Here is an 18,700-nt window from a genome sequence, read left to right as displayed (position 1 = left end):
TAAATCATATCACACTCTCATTTTGACACGAAAAGAAAGACATCAAAAAGGCCCACAGATCGGACAAACGAAAAATGTGAATGTAAGCAAGAGGACAGAATGCTGGGACTTTTTTTTTTTAGAATGTAGCAGGTTATGGCTGTTGCATGTGCTATAAACTATCCCTCCCATGTACATTGATGAGATATCCAAGTCAAGTATTTATTGGCACCAATTTTCTAACTCCCTTCCCAGTTTCAATGCGATGGCAATGCATGCATGTATGATGCCCCTGTAAGTGAGAATGAGAGTGTGGTGCTTAACCACTAAAATTCTAGGTGCAATTAAAAGTTTCCCATGCAAAGAATATATATATATATATATATATATATATATATATATATATATATATATATATATATATATATATATATACGAGGGTGGTCCGATAAGTACTTAGCCTCACCGCGAGAGCGTGACTCTATCACATGAGACACATACTGATGTTAAGTTTGCTCTCTTAGAAGGACACATGCGAAGGTCCAGTCGAATCGGGCTGGCGGTTTTGTTTTGGCCGCTTGAGGAAGCAGGTGATGTTCGTGTGTCCGTTAAAAATGGAAAAAGGCAATATCGGTTGGTGATTCGATTCTTGTTTTTGGAAGGGAAATCGCGCAGCGAAATCAAAGAGCGACTGGATGCCGTCTACGGTGAGTCTTCTCCTTCGATGGCAACCGTAAAAAATTGGTTCAACGAGTTTAAACGTGGTCGCACGTCGGTTTTTGATGAGCCTCGCCCACGGAACCCGCAAACGGCTACCACGGCCGATAACGTTGCAAAAATCTATGACCTCGTATTGGCAGACCGCCGACTGAAGGTGCGCGAGATAGCTGAGACAGTAGGCATCTCAAAAGACCGCGTGAGTCACATACTGCATGAAATATTGAGTATGAGAAAGCTGTCGGCGCGATGGGTGCCGCGTTTGCTCACTCCGGACAACAAGCGCGTCCGTGAGACCACTTCAGAGCAGTGTTTGAAGCTGTTTAAACGTAATCCGAAGGAGTTTCTGCGTCGTTTTGTGACCGTCGACGAAACATGGATCCATTGGTACACACCAGACACCAAAGAACAGTCGAAACAGTGGACTGCACCCGGAGAACCTGCTCCGAACAAGGCGAAGACTGTCGCATCGGCCGGAAAGGCGATGGCCACCATTTTCTGGGATTCTCAAGGTGTGATCTTCGTCGACTACCTTGAGAAGGCAAAACGGTGACAGGACCCTACTACGCTGAATTACTGGGCCTATTCGACACCGAATTGCAAAAAAAAAAACGGCCACATTTGGTGTAGAAAAAGGTTCTCTTCCACCATGACAACGCGCCAGCTCACACCTGTGCCGTCGCCACGGCCAAGTTGGTCGAACTGGGCTACAAAATGGTGCCCCATCCAGCGTATTCTCCAGATTTGGCCCCGAGTGATTTCTTCTTGTTTCCCAACTTGAAAAAAAGTCAGTCGCCGGACAAAATTTTGAGTCGAATGAAGAAGTTATCGCCGCCACAGAAGCCTACTTTGCAGCTCAAGAGAAAACGTATTTTTCTGACAGGATCAAGAAGTTGGAGGATCGCTGGGTCAAGTGTATAGAGTTGAAAGGGGACTATGTTGAGAAATAAATTGACACCATTCCAAAATTTTCGTTTTTCTTTTGAAGGCTAAGTACTTATCAGACCGCCCTCGTATATATATATACATATATATATATATATAATCTGTTCCCTTGAGCTGCAAGGCAGCAAAAGCTTTTCAGAGACTTCCACAAAAGCTCAATGCAGACCATAGATACAATGGTCTGTATGCAGTAGAACTCTCGACTAAATACAGACCATAAAAACTATGGCCAATAAACACGAAAGAAAAAAAGAAGGGGGGGGGGGTTAGAGTCCCCTTTTCCTGTTCTCCCCTTCCCTCCCTTTTCCTTGTTTCTTCTGCGCTAAGCAACCATAGTTTATATCGTCTGTATTGAAAAGTACGGACTGACTAGCCCAGCAACAAGTGCATTACAATTAATCAAGGACACAGACCTCACCTAAATAGATTTAGTATCTACAACAATGCGGCTGTCAAAATGTCTGGCATCAATAGCTGGCAAATAAGAAAGCATGACAAACCATGGCCAAGGCCGGCAGTGGGAGCAGTGCGGCGCAGCTGTGCAGGCCAGTGACGCAGCCTGGTGGCAAGCCCTCCACTGTCGTGGCGATGGTATCTCACCAGATCCTCGAGGGAGGGGAAAGTGCGTCGCTCAGAGAGGTACAGCTGGCCACCTGCCTTGCTCTTGATGTGGTAGTGCTTCACTTGGAACACACCGTTGGGACTGCATGGGCAACGATTGTGGCAAGACTGTCTTCTCTACTTAACGAGAGATTTAAAAGCTTGGTTTATGCAGGGCTAAGCTTAGTTCTCTATGCCAGGTGTCAGAGGGTTACACAAATTAGTAGTATTCCCTTTCCAAGGAATCTTAAGCCTTTGATATCCGTTGTCGGGCCCCTCCCAACAATGCAACACGGCTGCAGCCGTCCACTTTCGGGCACCACATGCTGCCCAAATATCGCTGAAAGACTGAGGCACAATACCAACTGCAAAAATAATAATCCGAGGAGTTTTTCTCGCGCAGTTGTTTTTCTTTCGTGCTGCTCAAAACTGGCAAAATATTTTCGGACCAGAACGGCCAGAAAATGGCCAAAAGTTTTGGACCACAAAGGGTTAAGTCCTGTTTAGATTTACAGCAATATATTGTCTCAACAAAAAATGTTTCACTTTTCTGCTGGTGAATGCTTTTTGCAAGATTATCACTTACCAGACATCAGGTGCATCGTGCTCAGCACAAGATGCACCTACTGCAGTAGAACCCTGCTTATATAAATTTCTCACGTATACATCTTCTCATGTATTATAACATTTCTGGTGTCCAGTCCCAGCAAAGAATCTACAGACACCTATGTGTTAGAATCTGCTTTTCACATGTCGCTCCCGCAATGTTCTTGACTGATTAGTTGTAAACTGTCACTGTGCTAAATGTGCTGAGGAGATCCGTCAATGAGTTTAGCAATGTGGACTGCCGCAAGGCCATTAATGTACTCAAGAAGGGTCTCGCACTGGCAGAGGCACGAAAGAAATGCCAGACTTCGATCACTGACTTCTTTAAGCCATAAACTGATCAATAAATTTTACTGAGGTAGAGCTGTCTTCAATGCATCTGTTTTATTATTTAGCAACACTTTATCAAGATTTTAACTGCATGTTCGCGATATGCATTTCCTGGCTGCAGTGCTTGTCTTTTTTTTTCCCTCCCACACAATCTGAAAAGTGTGTTAGAGGGGTTTTATTGTATACGAAATTTCGTTTAAAATGTTGCCTATTCTACAGAAGAAGTGTCTTGTCTAAACAAATTGGAGGCGCAGCATATAAACTGCTCTACATTCTAACATGTGTGCGACCACGAGCAATCATTACGTAATGCAATGTTGGACGTGTGTAAATAGCAGACAAACTTGATCTGTAAGTTTTTGATTCAATGACAGACTGTTTCAGCCATTTATGATTTGAACATTTATTGTCTTTCTGGGGCACAAGTCTGCCCATTAAATTCCTGGATACTCAGCACACACCTATCACAATGTTTAATTCTTTTTGTCACTGCAATGAGACGATATGGCCAAACCAAATTTTCCAGATGCATACACATGCGTGTGGAAAATTCCACATGCTCGTGGACTATGGCAAACATTCCCTCGCTGCTGACTTACAAGTTTGAAAAATGACAAAGCTTTGACTTTTTGATGGCATTATTCAAGCCAAACGAAAGCACAAGCAGGCAGTCTTGACTATTCTCTTGTTCATCGCAATTTCATTATTGTAAACTGAAACACTATCATAAAATAAGGGATGGTGGGAAAATTTGCCCTATTTCTGAAACACATTTTAAATTTCTTTTTTAATTTATAAGTACCTTACAGGCCCCTAGAGGCATTGCATAAGGGGGGGTAATGCAAGAAAATGTTACGTGTACAGTATACAAAAGGAACAAGTATAAATACATAATAGAAATGAGAACAACAGAAGAAAAATGTTACTGTAACATATGCGGGAACGTAGTGAACATTATGTTAGATTATATATACAATAGAGAGGCAAGGAAAAAATACACTTTGAATTATGACAGCTCATTTACACAATAAAATTTGGCACATTAAAATACATACTAACTCAACTAAACATTCTGATTAAGCATATACATACTGCATAACGGCCAAAGCATCTATCTTTACTACGTTCATGTAATAATAATAGTACCTGGGGCTTCACATGTTAACACCCCAATATAATTATGAGGCACGCCGTAGTGGAGGACTCCGAAAATTTCACCCATCTGGTGTGCTTTAATGTGCAATGACCTCATAAAGTACACAGGCCTGTAGCATTTTGCCTCCAGTGAAATGCGACCACCGCAGCCGAGATCGAACTCGCGACTTTTGGGTCAGCAGGTGAGCACCATAATCATTGCACCACCCTAGCGGACTACGTTTAAATAGTTTGGCTTACCTGTTTGCCAGTAGTGACAAAGTGAAGAGGCCTTGTGTGGATGAGTTTCGAATCACAAAGGCTCCCTCCTTCGTTTCCTGACGCAGAATTTGTTCAGCCCGTTGCCTGGACATGTCTCCCGCATACCACCTGCCAGACACAAGATGCACTTAACGAAAGGAATGGTGAAATTTTAACTACCGCATACCCAACATGTGTTAAGATGCTAGACAACGTTAATTCTTTCGAAGAAATTGCACATTAAATAACCAGACTGCCATCCTTCCTGAAAATGAAACATGCGTCTTGGAAAACAAAAATTGCAATGCACCACTCACTCGTGCTGCCAGAGGCCCGCCTTCTCCTCCACATAGTTGCTTGGAATGAAGCCCACAGCCCTGTGTGTTCAAAGTGATGAGACATGTAAAACGACACTATGTTTAGTTAAGAAAGCATAAAAAAGGCTTGCATTTCAAAAAAGGATAGGGTTGATAATGACAGATGGATGTTGACATCGTGCAGAAAGAAAAAAAAAACTGCGGAGAGGTTCCAACGTTCTTTGATGCATCACAAATAGTGAAGTCGAAGTCACTACGTGTCCTTTTGAACTAGTATACTGTGGTACTCATCTACGAGGCAGACAACAATGGTTGAGAAGAGAGGCTAGTTGCTCTCCACAGTTAACATGATCTTTGCCGACATGATGTAAAGTATGAAGGAAGTATGCTAGCTCTAAGATGGTGAAGGCAAGTCGTGAAAAAGGGAGAAACTGTCGCACAGGTCAAAGGTGCTAATGCAGACAGACTTTACAGAGAGTAGTACCAGGGACTCCAAAGTTTTGTGTCCTTTCTTCTGTCATTAAATGTGTTTTTTAGATACTCTTTCTGCATGTTTGCTTGAAGGGTAATGTTCAAAGACTATCAGCTTTACATGAGAAAGAAATTCAACACAATATTATTGACTGAAACGGCACTGGGAAAACTGATAAGAAAGCGATGAAGCAGCTCAAAATACACTTGCTATTCAGCCTGTTATCCATCAATGACTACTGCAAGTTTTAATAGAGGAATTAACACTAATACTTTTGCACAGAGCATCCACCAATTTCACAACCTAGCACAAGGCAGCAAGAGGCGTGATCATCATGCCGTTCGATGTCTCAAATTCAGCTGTAGTGCACTTTTCTAATTTAACAATATTTTTGTGATCTTCTAGGCTTCTTACAAACCTTGGTGCACCTAAAAATGTGTTACTGTTACAAAAGTTTGCAATGACACTTTTTGAAGTAAGTGTATGCAATATAATCAATTCAGGCTTGCAATTTCTGAAGCATGCTAAACAAATCAACCTATTTTGCACAATGTGCATGAAATTGAAGCAATCAGTGTTATGAAAAGTTCTAGAGAACTCTGCAGTACTACAAGAAACCATGTAGGAAAGTAAGATACTTCATGGTGCCTTCCAAAAAAGAAAAGGAGAAAATCAATGAAAAGTATTAGAGCTACATAAAAATGCTCTATACTTAAAAAGAATACACAGAAGCAAACTTATCACTTAAAACTATGGATTTACCTAACTAACAGAAACAAAGTGGAGAGCTTTAAAACCTTTTCCCCCCTCAATATACCGCATATAAATAAATTGTTTAGGCTTTTCCTTAAGGGCAATAATAAGTGATAATCAAAGAATAGAGCATTAATAATGATAATATCTGGGGTTTAACATCCCAAAACCACGATATGGTTATGAGAGATGCCGTAGTGGAGGGCTCCCGAAATTTCGACCACCTGGATTTCTTTGACGTGCACCTAAATCTAAGTGTATGGGCCTCAAACTTTTTCGCCTCAACCGACAATGCAGTCGTCGCGGGCAGAATTCGATCACAAGAATAAAGCATGCAAATTTGTTTGCATTTTTCCACTGCAACTTTTTTTTTAGTTTTAGTTATTTGTAACACATGCCCGTTAATATCTACACAAAAAAAAAAAAGTTCAGCTACAATATCATATGAGCAGTCACCCTCTTGCGTGATTTTCTTTTGCTCTTACTTCCCGATCTGCTGTGAGGAAGCTTAATAATAATAATAATAATAATAATAATAATAATAATAATAATAATAATAATAATAATAATAATAATAATAATAATAATAATAATAATAGAATTCACCTTCACACTTACGCATCCTTCTCTGCATGGAGCAAAGGAAAAAATCAGAAAGACGGTAGGCGCATGAGAGGCAAGCAATGACAAAAACTAAGGGCGTGCTAAGGTTTGCAAGGAAAGCAGAGAAAAAATGAAAGAGATGCCATCTTACCCATTTTTGTCTTTCACCTGCCACCAATGCTCTCCAGTGTCATCCAGTACAATGTATTCTTTGCCCTAGGAGACATTTTGTATTAGCTCACGCAAAAAAAAAAAGCATCATAAATGAAATCACACTGTATGCGTGTACATTACTGTGTCTATTTTGTCATTTCAAAAGAGTCTCAACAAGTCTTTTAAGAATACAAGCAGACATGCTGAACCCTTCTTTTATTAATAGAAAGTAGTTGATGTGTGCACTTGAACAGATGCAAGTAGTAACTTACAGCTTCTAACGAGAGATCTCCTTTTTCAATGGCTTGGAATGAATACAGCGCTGTCACCACTTTCGTAGACACAGTGCTCTAACAAAAAGAGGGAAAGAACAGCCTTAAGTGGTCACATAAAAGTAGAGGCAAGTCTGTGATTTTGAGAAGGTAATCCAATGTTTTAAGAAGTCTACTACAATGTGTGCAAACAACACAGCATTCAAACCTTAATAGGCAGTATGTCCTTGGTCCTTGTAGGTGCTGGGTCACTGCATGTGATGCTACCTGCACGAACACATAAAAAACAAGATTTTGAAAAACTACGAATAATGTAGTTTGTGCATGTATACGTTAGAGATCCACTCAAAATTGTTTACAACCTCTGTGACAGTGCACACTAGTATGCAATGTCAGAACCATTTTTAGAAGCTAATCTACACAAGTTTGTGCTTCTGACAGTAATTTGAGTGTCACGTCTATGGGAGAAGATATGCTAAGTACTGATCATTCCATGCTGTGGAGCTCTCACAAGTCTGCAAGTTTACTAAATGGTTTACAAAAATGCTGGATGAGCAATAAGTAATTTGCACGACATGATGTCCCTTCATGTCAGGCTCATGCATACCATGTATGCACATGGCGCCAGTTCTCACAGAATGCCTGATATGAGAGCCTTACCTTTTCCCTCCCTGTTCTATCCACTTGCTTGATATAAAAGGCTATCACTTCCAAGGATACTGTGCTTTTAGCACATTAGTCAGAACAGTGGAAGCAGACATAATAAATATTGACTAGCGTCTGTGTACACTTCCTATCAAAGTCATTTTTGACATGGCTGAGTAAGGAGAATGCAAGACGCTAATGAAAACAAGATCACATCAATAAATGACTATGAAGAACAATGTTCAAGATTAGGTCACAGTAGGGTGGCGGCATCACTGAAGTGATAGAATGGCAACAGATCCTCTGACTGGACGAACAGCGTACCCCTGGAGTTGAGGGACTCTGCACTGTGCGGCGAGGTGACCCACGTGCTTCGGCATCCCGGGGAACTGCGAGATCCCCGGCCACAGCAGCCCCAGCGACCGCCAGACCAAACGCCCGAGTGGAACTTGTCAGCAAGCTGCTCATTGTTTGCACACACTGAAAGTACAGCATAAAGTAGGAGATTTGATACCACATAACTTCTTCAAAACATCCGAACTACTATTCTATACGACAGAAATAAGAAGTTAAACTGCTTAAATGCTCCACAATAGAGAAACAAGTCAGAGAATCAAGCCGGTTCGATGGCCGATGGAGTTAATTCACACATAGATTGAAATCAAGAGATACTAATTATTTAAAATCTGACTGCTAAGAGATCAGTAGACAACCAGTATTGATTCATTAAATGGTACCACTAAGCCTGTGATGCACCTATACAAGTAAGGTTAGTTACATTCAACGTGAGCTTCAACGAGAGGGATATGACAAATTATGTGTCCATCATTCAAATCAGGTCGTGAACAGAAAAGCACTTGTCATTAACATATTTTTTTCCCATTCCATTCTATTTTTAAGAGTGCCTGTTCTGAACCTGCTTTCGCTGCAGTGCTATTAAGGTAAGTTTTTGCAGTATAAGCCAGTACGAGTGCCATCAGACCCCTGCAACCAGCCATCTTATTTTAAAGTGTGAATGGGGGAGTTTTGCACGCATTTTAGCATGAACAGTATCCCACCTGTAGCCTTCAAGAAAACCAGCAAACCGGCAACTATTTCAGTCCCACACGCTTGAATATAGGACTCCTGCCTATGCACAAGAATGCCACTGTCCTCTTCTCCAATACAATCGCAAGAGTGGCACCTGCTAAAAGCATTTGGCTAAAGACAAGAACTGAAGAGAATTTCATGAAAGGCCAGTTCGACAGCCGGTTTTCACTGTTTCACACAAAATACTGCTGACATACTACAGTTTCCAACATTTACCCCGTCTTTGTGCCTGCATTCACTTACAGTTGAAACCCATCATTTTCACCAAGAGATGGCTAAAAGGAGCATTATTATTCAGATATACAAAATTAAGTGACACAGTGATGGTCATACTGAGTAACATACTGGGGAACAATAAAATTAAAGGAAGCAGTACAGGAAGTGTATTCAACATAGTACTGAAATATTTCACATGTTCTTTCTTTCAATATTCAAAGGTCAACACATACTTTACACCCTCTTTAATACTCTGCGATATCACCATGAGTCATGGCAAAAACACTATCAAGTTATGGCTACCTTCAACTGGTCAACAGAGAACACCAATGCTTGTGCCTCCATGAGAATATAAAAGCATTAAGAAAGTCATCACACAATTAAGCTCAGTACATTTCTCTTTTCCTCAGTCTGTTCGGTGCTGACCTCTTTCGTTTATAGACCTACACAAGCATACACACAACAAAACGACGAAAACAAGATACTTCTTTTATGCATCTCCAAAACAACACAGGCTACTCACATTTTCTTAAAGCACATATCCATTCTTCTCGCTGCACTTCGGATGATGCCACAATGTACATAAAGCGATCTTTGTAGCCAATCTAAGCAGACAAATGAGAAATAATCAACTGGGTTGTTATTCCAGTCAAAAGCTGTCCTGTAAATTTATGCGCGACAAATAATTGGCTGAAACAAAGTACATGCCTGAAATGCCTTCTCCCTCTCAAGCGCTCCGTCATCAACACGCTCTACAAGTCGCACTGCGCGCAGGTCCAAGCGTCCTTTTTCTTTGCCCTGCCATTAAAAAGAAAGAGAATCATGATGTGGTGTAGAAACATTGTTTCTTTGACTTCCAATAGAGACAGTAATGTATGAAAGTGGAGACCGGTAATGCTTTTATCACACGTACAAAGCTGGCTTCGAGGAAGACCTACTGTGTGCAGGGAACAGTGTCCCTTTTAACATGTATGTGCCATAAGGAGTACAACATATAATTATGTGGCATATGCGTGAAGACGCAACAAAACGAAGCATAAAGAAATAAAGACTACTTGCGTCTGGCTTTCCATCGTGATACCGCAGGCAGGCCTTGGTGAGCACAAACCAACGTGACTTGTAGCTGACGGATTTGAGGCGACTGTTGCTCTGGGACCGCTTGAGCATAGGTGCCTGTAGCACCGTTTCTTCATTTATGGACGCCATTTTCATCATAAACGTAAGGACTCTGCGAACTGGAAGCAATATATTTATATGAAGTTTAGCATATCATGGGGACACATGACACATTAGCAACTTTTCAAACATTTTCTATGCGTTCAAAAAATTCCCACTAAATGGGGGAATTCTCATAAATGTGGGAATTCCTGTTCTGATGATAGGTGTCAGAGCTCAATTGCATAACATTTCTCGGATTGATGGGTTTAATCTGCGATTGAAGTATTGACCGGTTTTTTGGCAAGTTCCCCGAGGCAGATTTCCCGCCCGCATAAAAAAACGCCCCCTCTCTTTCGAGCAAGATGCTCGTGCTCGCACGAAAAAGTGGTTCATGGGCGTTTCTACATTTCGCCCGAGTCGCGGAATGCGCTTTGTCTTCCACTTTCGCTCGACTTTCTATGTCCGGCAGAACAGCCGCTACGCGGTGCGGCAGATGCCACGCGAGACAGTGAAGAATGCACGAAAGAAAGCCAGCACAGAGAACTATTCAAACGCGCGCTAGAGCAGTCCGTTTCTCAGTCGTGAATAACTTTACGGTTCCACCGAGGCCTCCTACACAAGAGACAACGCACCAAGCAAGACGATACAAGTCGTTTTCGCGATCTGCCGGCACTGCGGGTAAATTCCAGTGCGCTCCATCGCAGCCAACGTTACCGAAACCGTCGGTGATGTCACGACATGCGACAGACCAAAACAAATCCAATTACCCTAATTTCTAAATAAAGTAAGTCGCCGTTTTTTGTAGTAGATTCGCTGGTCATCGAGTATGAGCACAGGAAGCGCAGAAGCAGTAATTTCGGTACACTCATACGAAAAGGGAAAAATCAGCCCAAACAAATATACGGGCGAAATTCCGAATGAAGGATCACTCGAATAGCGAAGCGACGCTAAAGCCGCTACTCACAGCTGTTTCGTGCGCTGGTGCCGACGTAAATCCCACGCCTTGCATAGCGGATGCGCCCGCACTTCGACACACGATACTGGGCGTAGCACGAAGCACTGTGCACATATTCCGCAGATTGTTACAGGGAACTCGCAGTTGCAGCCATCACGCTGCCTGTGGTGGCTAGCCAGCTTAGCCCGTCTGACTAGTGGAGGAGACGGAGGAGAATGTCTCTGGCCTCCTTGCACTCTCTCAGAAAACGGAAATTCCTCGCAGTGAACGTAACAACTTCCTGTTACACTTTCTGGGAGCCGGCGGTGGTGTTCAAGGTGGTCATTTGTATCGTGACTGCAGCAGGTATGTTGTATATGCTATGCTCGTGTTTCTGACCGCGATTTCCGTTGTGGCGCTCAGGCAAATGACGGGGCTGGGTCCGGCCGAGTACGACACGACGGGTCCCGGTTTCGCGTTCGCTCTCGATAGTCGCCGCTTCTCATCCGCGGTTTTGCCAAATTCTGAAGGAAAATTTGCATACGCTCGCTTTTATTCTCTAGGATGAAGACCGTGCTTATTACGGGAGCCTCCGGTCTGCTCGGAAGGTCCCTGGTTAAAGGATTCCAGGCCGCCTCTTGGAATGTCACCGGTCTCGCTCGCAGCAGGGCTTCCGGAGACTTGCTTAACGTGGACCTAATCGACCGCCAACAGACGGAAAAAATCGTGAAGGAAAGAAAGGTAATAGCATCATTCCGCCCTGTACTTCCTGTGGAAGTAAAAATCAATCGGAGTGCTTGCATTTACTTCCAGCCACGTGTCATCGTGCATTCAGCTGCTCAGCGGTTCCCTGACAAGGTTGAGAAGGATTATGACGCCAGCTACGCGCTTAACGTCACTGCATCCAAAGATCTAGCAGCTTTAGCCGGTAAGTTTGCCGTGCACGAGCACGCGCGCGCGTGTTGCAAGGGGGAAAAAACGCCGAAAGTCGATATTCCGGCGGCATACGGTGGGCACATTTGACTTACAGATTCCGTGGGAGCCGCGTTCATCTTCATAAGTACAGATTATGTGTTTGATGGACGGAACCCACCCTACTCCGAGGACGCCAAGCCCAACCCTTTGAACAAGTACGGCACGACCAAAGCAGAGGCTGAGAAAGCAGTGCTCACTGTGAAACCAGGTCGGTTCTTGACCCATGGATGTTTTATTATACACAATGATTAGCCGTCTGCTAAAGAGCGAATTCGCTTTTCCGATCCAACGTGCAGACGCAATCGTGCTTCGCGTGCCTGTGCTGTACGGCGGTGAGGAGTATGCGGCTGAGAGCGCAGTGTCCGTCTTGTGCCAGCTGCTGAACGACCGCTCGAAGCACGTGAAAGCGTCGGATTACGAGATCCGCTACCCTTCCCACACGGAGGACATTGCGTACATCGTTGTCCAGCTAGCCGAGCATCGATTACAGGTATTATGTTGCATGTACGGAGACACGAAAGGGGATCTTGGCAGGTTCGGTTTCTTGTACCTTGAAGGCATGACCAAGAACGTCCGTAAATATTGTAAGTTCCGCTCCGTATTCAAACTTCAAAAAAAAAAAAAAAAAACGCATGTGAATAGCTTCCACGACCGCTTGAAATTTGCTCGGTGATCGGGTTCTGTCACAACCCATTTCTTTCTTTTCCCGCTGCACTTATTCGCGAAGAAAGAGTATGTCAAGACTCGCAAAGTAAACATACAAAATAGTGCAGTCTTGTCTCTTGTCTGTGGTACGCTGTTGTGCGCAGAATGCGGGAGGCGATTCCGTTGCGAAACACACCACTTGTACTTCATTAAATCATTATAATTTACAGAAAGCGCTTGACCATATTTAATGCCCGTGCGTTCACAGTGTGCGCTCAAACGTGACTCGATCTGATGTGCGCGTCGGCCCACTTATCTCAAGATTGAGAGGGTCTTGGTTCAACACCGGGTGTTAATTGTGGCTTTGATTTAGTTGTTTTATTATCATTACAGACATGCATACCGTTGTCGTGATTACATTCTGAACACTATCAATGCCCGGCTTCGTCGTTATTAAACCGAAAGTGAAGCGTGCTTCCCCTCACAAGCATTGTTGTTGTGGAGAAGCCTACTTCGACGGACGCTTTACGGCAAGATGCGCACGTATATGCTAGGATAGCTTTTGAAACGTCAACGAAGGTGGATATGCGACTGTCCGTTGAAAAACCTGAATGCTTGAAATTATATTAAATGCGCGGTGTAAACATATCATGCGTGTATTATACCAGAGCGTCGTGTGGTCTTGTTTCTCCTTCACAAATACATTAATTAATTTTACCATGCACTCATTTTCCGAAACTTATTTTTCTACTACTTCACATATATATGCTATATTACCGACACGATTAAAAGGCTGTTCTGCATACGTGTGTCGCTAACCAGGAAACATTCGTCAAAGTTTACTTCTCCGCAATACTACGCTCGGTGCGGAGAAGCCTACTCATACTTATTTCGTCCGTGGCTACCTGGGCGTGCTAGCTAATTCGCGTCGCACTTGCGCAGTTGCATGGCCTTCTGCCCTGGACGGTATATCCCTAACTTGGACAACCTATAGTTAATATTAGAATATATTAGCTCGTTCTATAATCTGTCGCCACCGGTGGTGCCTGCGACACACCAGCCGGGCACCACTTCGAACGAGGGGTGATTACGTTGTACGTACCTTCCTCTGCAGAGTGCGGCCGTGGTGTGTTCCGTTGTAATCGCGTTTCGCTGGATAGGATAGTCCAGAAAAGAGAACTTGCTGTCCTTGCTATGGTCTCCAACCAATATTCTTATTCCAGGTAATGACATGTGAACAGTCATGCTGCCCGCGATGTACGTTAATGCTGTCATCTTCGTCATGGCCGTGGAGCCGCTGTCATAATGTAGGTGTAGACCCTAAAACCTCGGCTCACACCCAGCCTGGGGGATTGGCCAAGAATCGGGTAGCTTAGGGAAAAAATGTTTAAAAGCTAGAAAATAGAATAATTTATCGTTTTGCATAATAAAAAGATCCTTTTTCAGAATTATTATCTTGAAAATAGAAAAGGGGGGTCGAATCTATTCTGATCTCTAAGAATTAAATGAATAATACATAAGAAAATTTGATGGAGCTTACTCTGGTTAACTATGAAGCTTTGGAACCATGGTTGTTGTGTAAATCTCATTGACTGTGTTATGGAATCTTGAACGGCCTCGCATACTTTCCCGTTGCTGTGCCCAAGGGTATGTGCACCTATATAGGATAGTAAATTTGAAGGTGTTAAGTCTAAGCCAATGATGCGCACCGGTGTTTCTAGTGATCTCTTTCTTAATGCGGAAAACCTTCGACAAGAGATCGGAAAGCGTTCAATTGTTTCATCTTCCCTACAATAAGAACAAAGCGGGGAGGGTGCCAAACCAGCTCTGTATAAATAAATATTCAATGATGGTATACGTCAGCGCACCCTAGTAATTATAACTCAAGAACTCTATTATGACGTGGTGTGCTTTTCCAGGGTGTCAATAGGTGATTAAAATGCAGGAAATTTCTTAGAGATGGTATATCGAATTCTCGCATCGTCATTTGCCTCAGAAATCTAGCCGCTACTATAAATGCTGATGTAGGGGTAATATTAAATGCGAAGCATTTCTTAGCAAACCTCAGGCATTTTGGGCGTTTCTATATCTATCTAGCCACCTACGTGTGGGCGCTCTCGTGGTCGTCTCCATAGGTTGTAATGTACCAAAATTTGCACAGCATGGTATGAATGTTTGACGAATACGATTCACTGGTGATGACATGAATAACGCAAAATACTTGTCGCGTACGTGATGAAACCCTTTTCCTCAGTCACGTGTGGCACATACCTGCATACCAAAGTTCATGTTATGCGGGTATGTGCCACAGGTGATAAAATCAAGTCGAGGACATCATCATCATCATCATCAACTGAGTCTCAATCAACGCAATAACCGCGAACAGACTCATTGACAGGGAAGGAAAGTGATAATAATAGTATTGTTGGGGTTCTACGTCCCAAAACCACGTTATGAATATGAGAGATGCCATAGTGAAGGGCTCCGGAAATTTTGCCCATCTGGTATTCTTTAACGTGCATTGAGGCACAGTACACGGGCCTCTAGATTTCGCCTCCATCGAAATGCCACCGCCGCGGCCAGGATCGAACCCGCGACCTTTGAGTCACCAGCCGAGCACCGTAACCACTACACCACAGCGGCGGACGCAAGGACAGTTAGGGAACTGAAGACAGGGCACCCCAGGAACACGCTGGGCTACCATCCACTCGTGCACGTGGTCCGCAACGTCGACCACGTGGATTACGCAAAAACCGGGGTCAGTGCTTCCTACAATAACTCTGCCGAGAGGACCATGTCCCTCATGGTTACCGGTAACTTCAGCATTGATTTATCAATACCATACAACGCCTGGTTCTTAGACGGCATGAAAGACGGCTTGGATGTGGACACAGCATCACAAGACCTCGGTGCCACGTCCAGGACAGGAGGCATCATAGATCATTTATTCGTAAAAGCCATCCGCGGTTTCCACCAGCTCTGCTATATCTCGCACTTCACTACACTTAGACCGTTCGTAGCTGCGATCACGAACGGATCCGATAACAAGTCCTGTCCAGCTGCTGGTGCTCCCTGATCACGGTGATGATGACCTCATTCAAGAACTGCCAAGAACCCCTTCCACACATGCACACGGGTTCGTGAAACGTGCGTGCGTTCCCGTCATAACGGATAAGTATAAGCATAACAACTTCAACGCAACTGTAACAACTGCAAATTTGACTGTAACGTAGTATGTGCAGTGCGCCTGCTCATGCCACTCGGCTGTGTAAACGGCTAGGGAAACTCTTCTGAATAAAGCTTAGTTGCGAGTACCGCCTGTCCTGTGCATCTGTGTTCATTGTCCTATTCGAATTCTCTCTGTCCTGTATTGAAGAATATAAGCTCTACATATATCAGCTTACTGCGTCTGGTGCGGGTAACACCTATGTTGTTGGCATCGTTAGCAACTGTAAACAACTGGTTATATAACACATGTTCGCAGGGCCGTACCCAGGAATTTTTTTCGGGGGGTGTTTGCGTGTAGAACGGCTACCTTTGGCACGTATTTTAGTATCACCCGAAAAGTTAAAGCATGAAAAAATTTTGGGGGTGGGGGGGGGGGGGGGTGGGGTGTCAGAACCCCTTGAACCCCTGCCCCCCCCCCTAGTTACGGCTTGCATGTTCGACTCTTCAAATTATGTGTGTGCGTATACCACTTCCACATTTTTCTAGCGTCATTCCGTAACCTTTCGCTCAATGTGAAAAACTGCGACACAGTCACCTTCCTGCGCATGCTTCGCATAACATCGATTCCCACGGTATGTGGGATCTGCTGAAATTTTTTTAATAGCTGGTCCATCTAACGACGCTTTCGCTAGTAAATCAGCCGTTTCATTTAGAAACAGGCCTCTATGCCCAGGTACCCATACTAATCGAACATAAGTTAAGTGAAGAGGTACTAGCGATTTGAAATCTTTCAGTGCTTTCGAATCACCGGATGCCGTGAGCGCACTGCACACAGATAAAGAGTCCGTCATTATTACGGCGGAATTTACTGATGTGGTCAGTTTACGAAGGGCCAATACTACGGCTAAATATTGTGCAATAAAGATGGGTGTGAAATCTGAAATTCGGAGGGAAAAGGGCCAGTCGAGAATAGGGCAGTATATACCGATGCCACTTTTTTCACCTCTCTGCGATGCTTCCCGACTAGCTGCCAGCGGCTGCTTCATCTTCTTTCTTCTTTTTGTTCTGGTGATGGTGATGTTACCACAGGCGGGGTAAGCATGGCCGCTAATTGCTCCGCCTGGGCGACTCTTTCCATGCAGTATGTCTCATTATGTATCACCGAAGCCGGTCTCTCGCAGAAAACGTTAAAGAATACCAGACACCTCCTTGCGAATCATCCGCGCACCTTCCGTAAACACAATCTCTTCACAGCATTCGTGGGGAAACCCTCTTCATTTTGTCCACGAGACTCTCTTTCAGGGCAAGAGTGTTGACTGCAGCGTTCGTGTTATCGAGGCCTGGCTGCTTCAGTATGATCCTCCCCCCTCGCTGTTACTCTAGTTTTGTCGATATGTGCACTCATTTGCAGGAGCGGAGCGTGAGCGGTGTGTACCAGTGGTGCGGACTGGAGCCTCTCACCAAGTACGCCATGGTGCGTGCCATCGGCCAGGCGCACGGGCTCGACACCGACCACGTGTCTCCGGATCCTGAGCCGAGCAGTGGGGCCCCGAGACCCCGAGACTGCCGCCTCGAGCACACTAGGCTAGAGCAGCTCGGCATCGCCCGCCACACGCCTTTCGCCAAGGGCGTCGCAGGCTTCGCCAAGTTTCTACAACCCGCCGCCGCCGCCGCGCAGCAGTCTTGAAGCATGCCGTTCTTGTACATAACGACCTCGATCGCCGTCGTGTTTTGCTTTCACTTGTGCAATATTGGCGTTTCGGTAGTCAGGTCGGGGAAATGGGAGTGATTATCTTATAGTTTCTAACTCGGGGACGGACGAGATACAAATAAAAAATAAATGGTAAGAGACACTGAATGCGCTGCGTGTTGCTGTTATAATTCTTTCATTAATCTTTGTTACGACGATCACATTGACTGCTGTCGTGTGCGGTGCAAGGGATAGGGGAAATGAGTGTAGGGTAAAGGAAAGCGATAGTCAGAAAGGGTTGATGATATCTTCCTCCCGTATTAAGTTCAGCATGGAAACTAAGTATTGCTTTCCTGTGGGCCCCGCCTCCAGCATTATTCACTCTTCGAGAGTGTCGTGGTGTGCATAGGTGAAAGTGTTACCAGAACCCTGCGTTCGCGGCGCAATGTCACATGTAGTGCGAGAATTCGGTGTCGTCATCCGTGATGAGTATCGCTTGTGGATGGTTGGCTGTGCCTCCATTCTGTCGCGTATGCCAGCCGTGCGTATTACGTGTCACTAAATTTATTGTGTGTCGTCCATTCCTGGTTGTTATATATCTAGGTCCTTGCTACAGAAAGGTTTCCGTAGGCAGTCCAATAATGTTCCTTGTGCGATTTTCGTGTACAGTGGTCATGTTGACGAGACGGAAAGCGATACGTGTTGCTCATAAACCCTACGTCTCCTTCTGTGCACTACGTACGTCTTCGTAAGTAGTGCACAGAAAAAGAATTATGTGACTGCACACGGAACGTTTTGGTATAGGTATGTGATTATACAAAAAAAAAAAACACGAGGCTGTAAATTTCCGAATACAATACAGGCTCTTCAGTTCCTATGTATGGCTTGTTGTGGGTGGGCCTAAAGCGGTAATGCTGTTCTGACGGTGGGTATGCCTGTGTCTTTGTCGAAAATACTCTAATGCAGTTCAATAAGTCGAAGTGTTGTCCGCGCTGTTCGGATGTGTACTACGCAGAGAAATGCAATATATATATATAT

At 44.1% G+C, this 18,700-nt stretch overlaps 2 protein-coding genes across 3 annotated transcripts in view; one reads left to right on the top strand and one right to left on the bottom strand.

The window, feature by feature from the left end:
- Nucleotides 1–11,396, bottom strand: part of LOC119382813 (tyrosine-protein kinase Btk29A) — a 22,619-nt gene extending 11,223 nt beyond the window's left edge. The window contains exons 1-11 of the mRNA XM_037650673.2: nucleotides 11,215–11,396; nucleotides 10,152–10,327; nucleotides 9,801–9,890; nucleotides 9,616–9,697; nucleotides 8,112–8,267; nucleotides 7,351–7,409; nucleotides 7,143–7,220; nucleotides 6,869–6,933; nucleotides 4,890–4,949; nucleotides 4,573–4,701; nucleotides 2,142–2,344 (exon numbers count right to left, since the gene is read on the bottom strand). Coding sequence (XP_037506601.1) covers nucleotides 2,142–2,344; nucleotides 4,573–4,701; nucleotides 4,890–4,949; nucleotides 6,869–6,933; nucleotides 7,143–7,220; nucleotides 7,351–7,409; nucleotides 8,112–8,267; nucleotides 9,616–9,697; nucleotides 9,801–9,890; nucleotides 10,152–10,307 — 1,078 coding nt within the window. The 5' untranslated portion in view covers nucleotides 10,308–10,327; nucleotides 11,215–11,396. The remainder of the gene's footprint in view (nucleotides 1–2,141; nucleotides 2,345–4,572; nucleotides 4,702–4,889; nucleotides 4,950–6,868; nucleotides 6,934–7,142; nucleotides 7,221–7,350; nucleotides 7,410–8,111; nucleotides 8,268–9,615; nucleotides 9,698–9,800; nucleotides 9,891–10,151; nucleotides 10,328–11,214) is intronic.
- On the top strand, nucleotides 10,772–18,700 carry LOC119382814 (methionine adenosyltransferase 2 subunit beta). Of its 2 annotated transcripts, none has more exons than XM_037650675.2 (6): nucleotides 10,772–10,928; nucleotides 11,748–11,925; nucleotides 11,998–12,112; nucleotides 12,215–12,367; nucleotides 12,456–12,649; nucleotides 17,384–18,700. In XM_037650675.2, exons 2-6 carry the CDS (start codon nucleotides 11,749–11,751, stop codon nucleotides 17,657–17,659), a joined length of 915 nt encoding a protein of 304 aa, XP_037506603.1. In that variant the 5' UTR covers nucleotides 10,772–10,928; nucleotide 11,748; the 3' UTR covers nucleotides 17,660–18,700. The 2 variants fall into 2 exon arrangements, with proteins under 2 accessions (XP_037506603.1, XP_037506602.1); XM_037650674.2 differs by lacking the exon at nucleotides 10,772–10,928 and adding an exon at nucleotides 11,348–11,550.

Source organism: Rhipicephalus sanguineus, chromosome 2 (assembly GCF_013339695.2).
Source record: "Rhipicephalus sanguineus isolate Rsan-2018 chromosome 2, BIME_Rsan_1.4, whole genome shotgun sequence".
Taxonomy (NCBI): Eukaryota; Metazoa; Arthropoda; class Arachnida; order Ixodida; family Ixodidae; genus Rhipicephalus; species Rhipicephalus sanguineus.
Note: the sequence above shows the minus strand (reverse complement) of the source record. Positions and strands in the feature narration are given on the sequence as shown.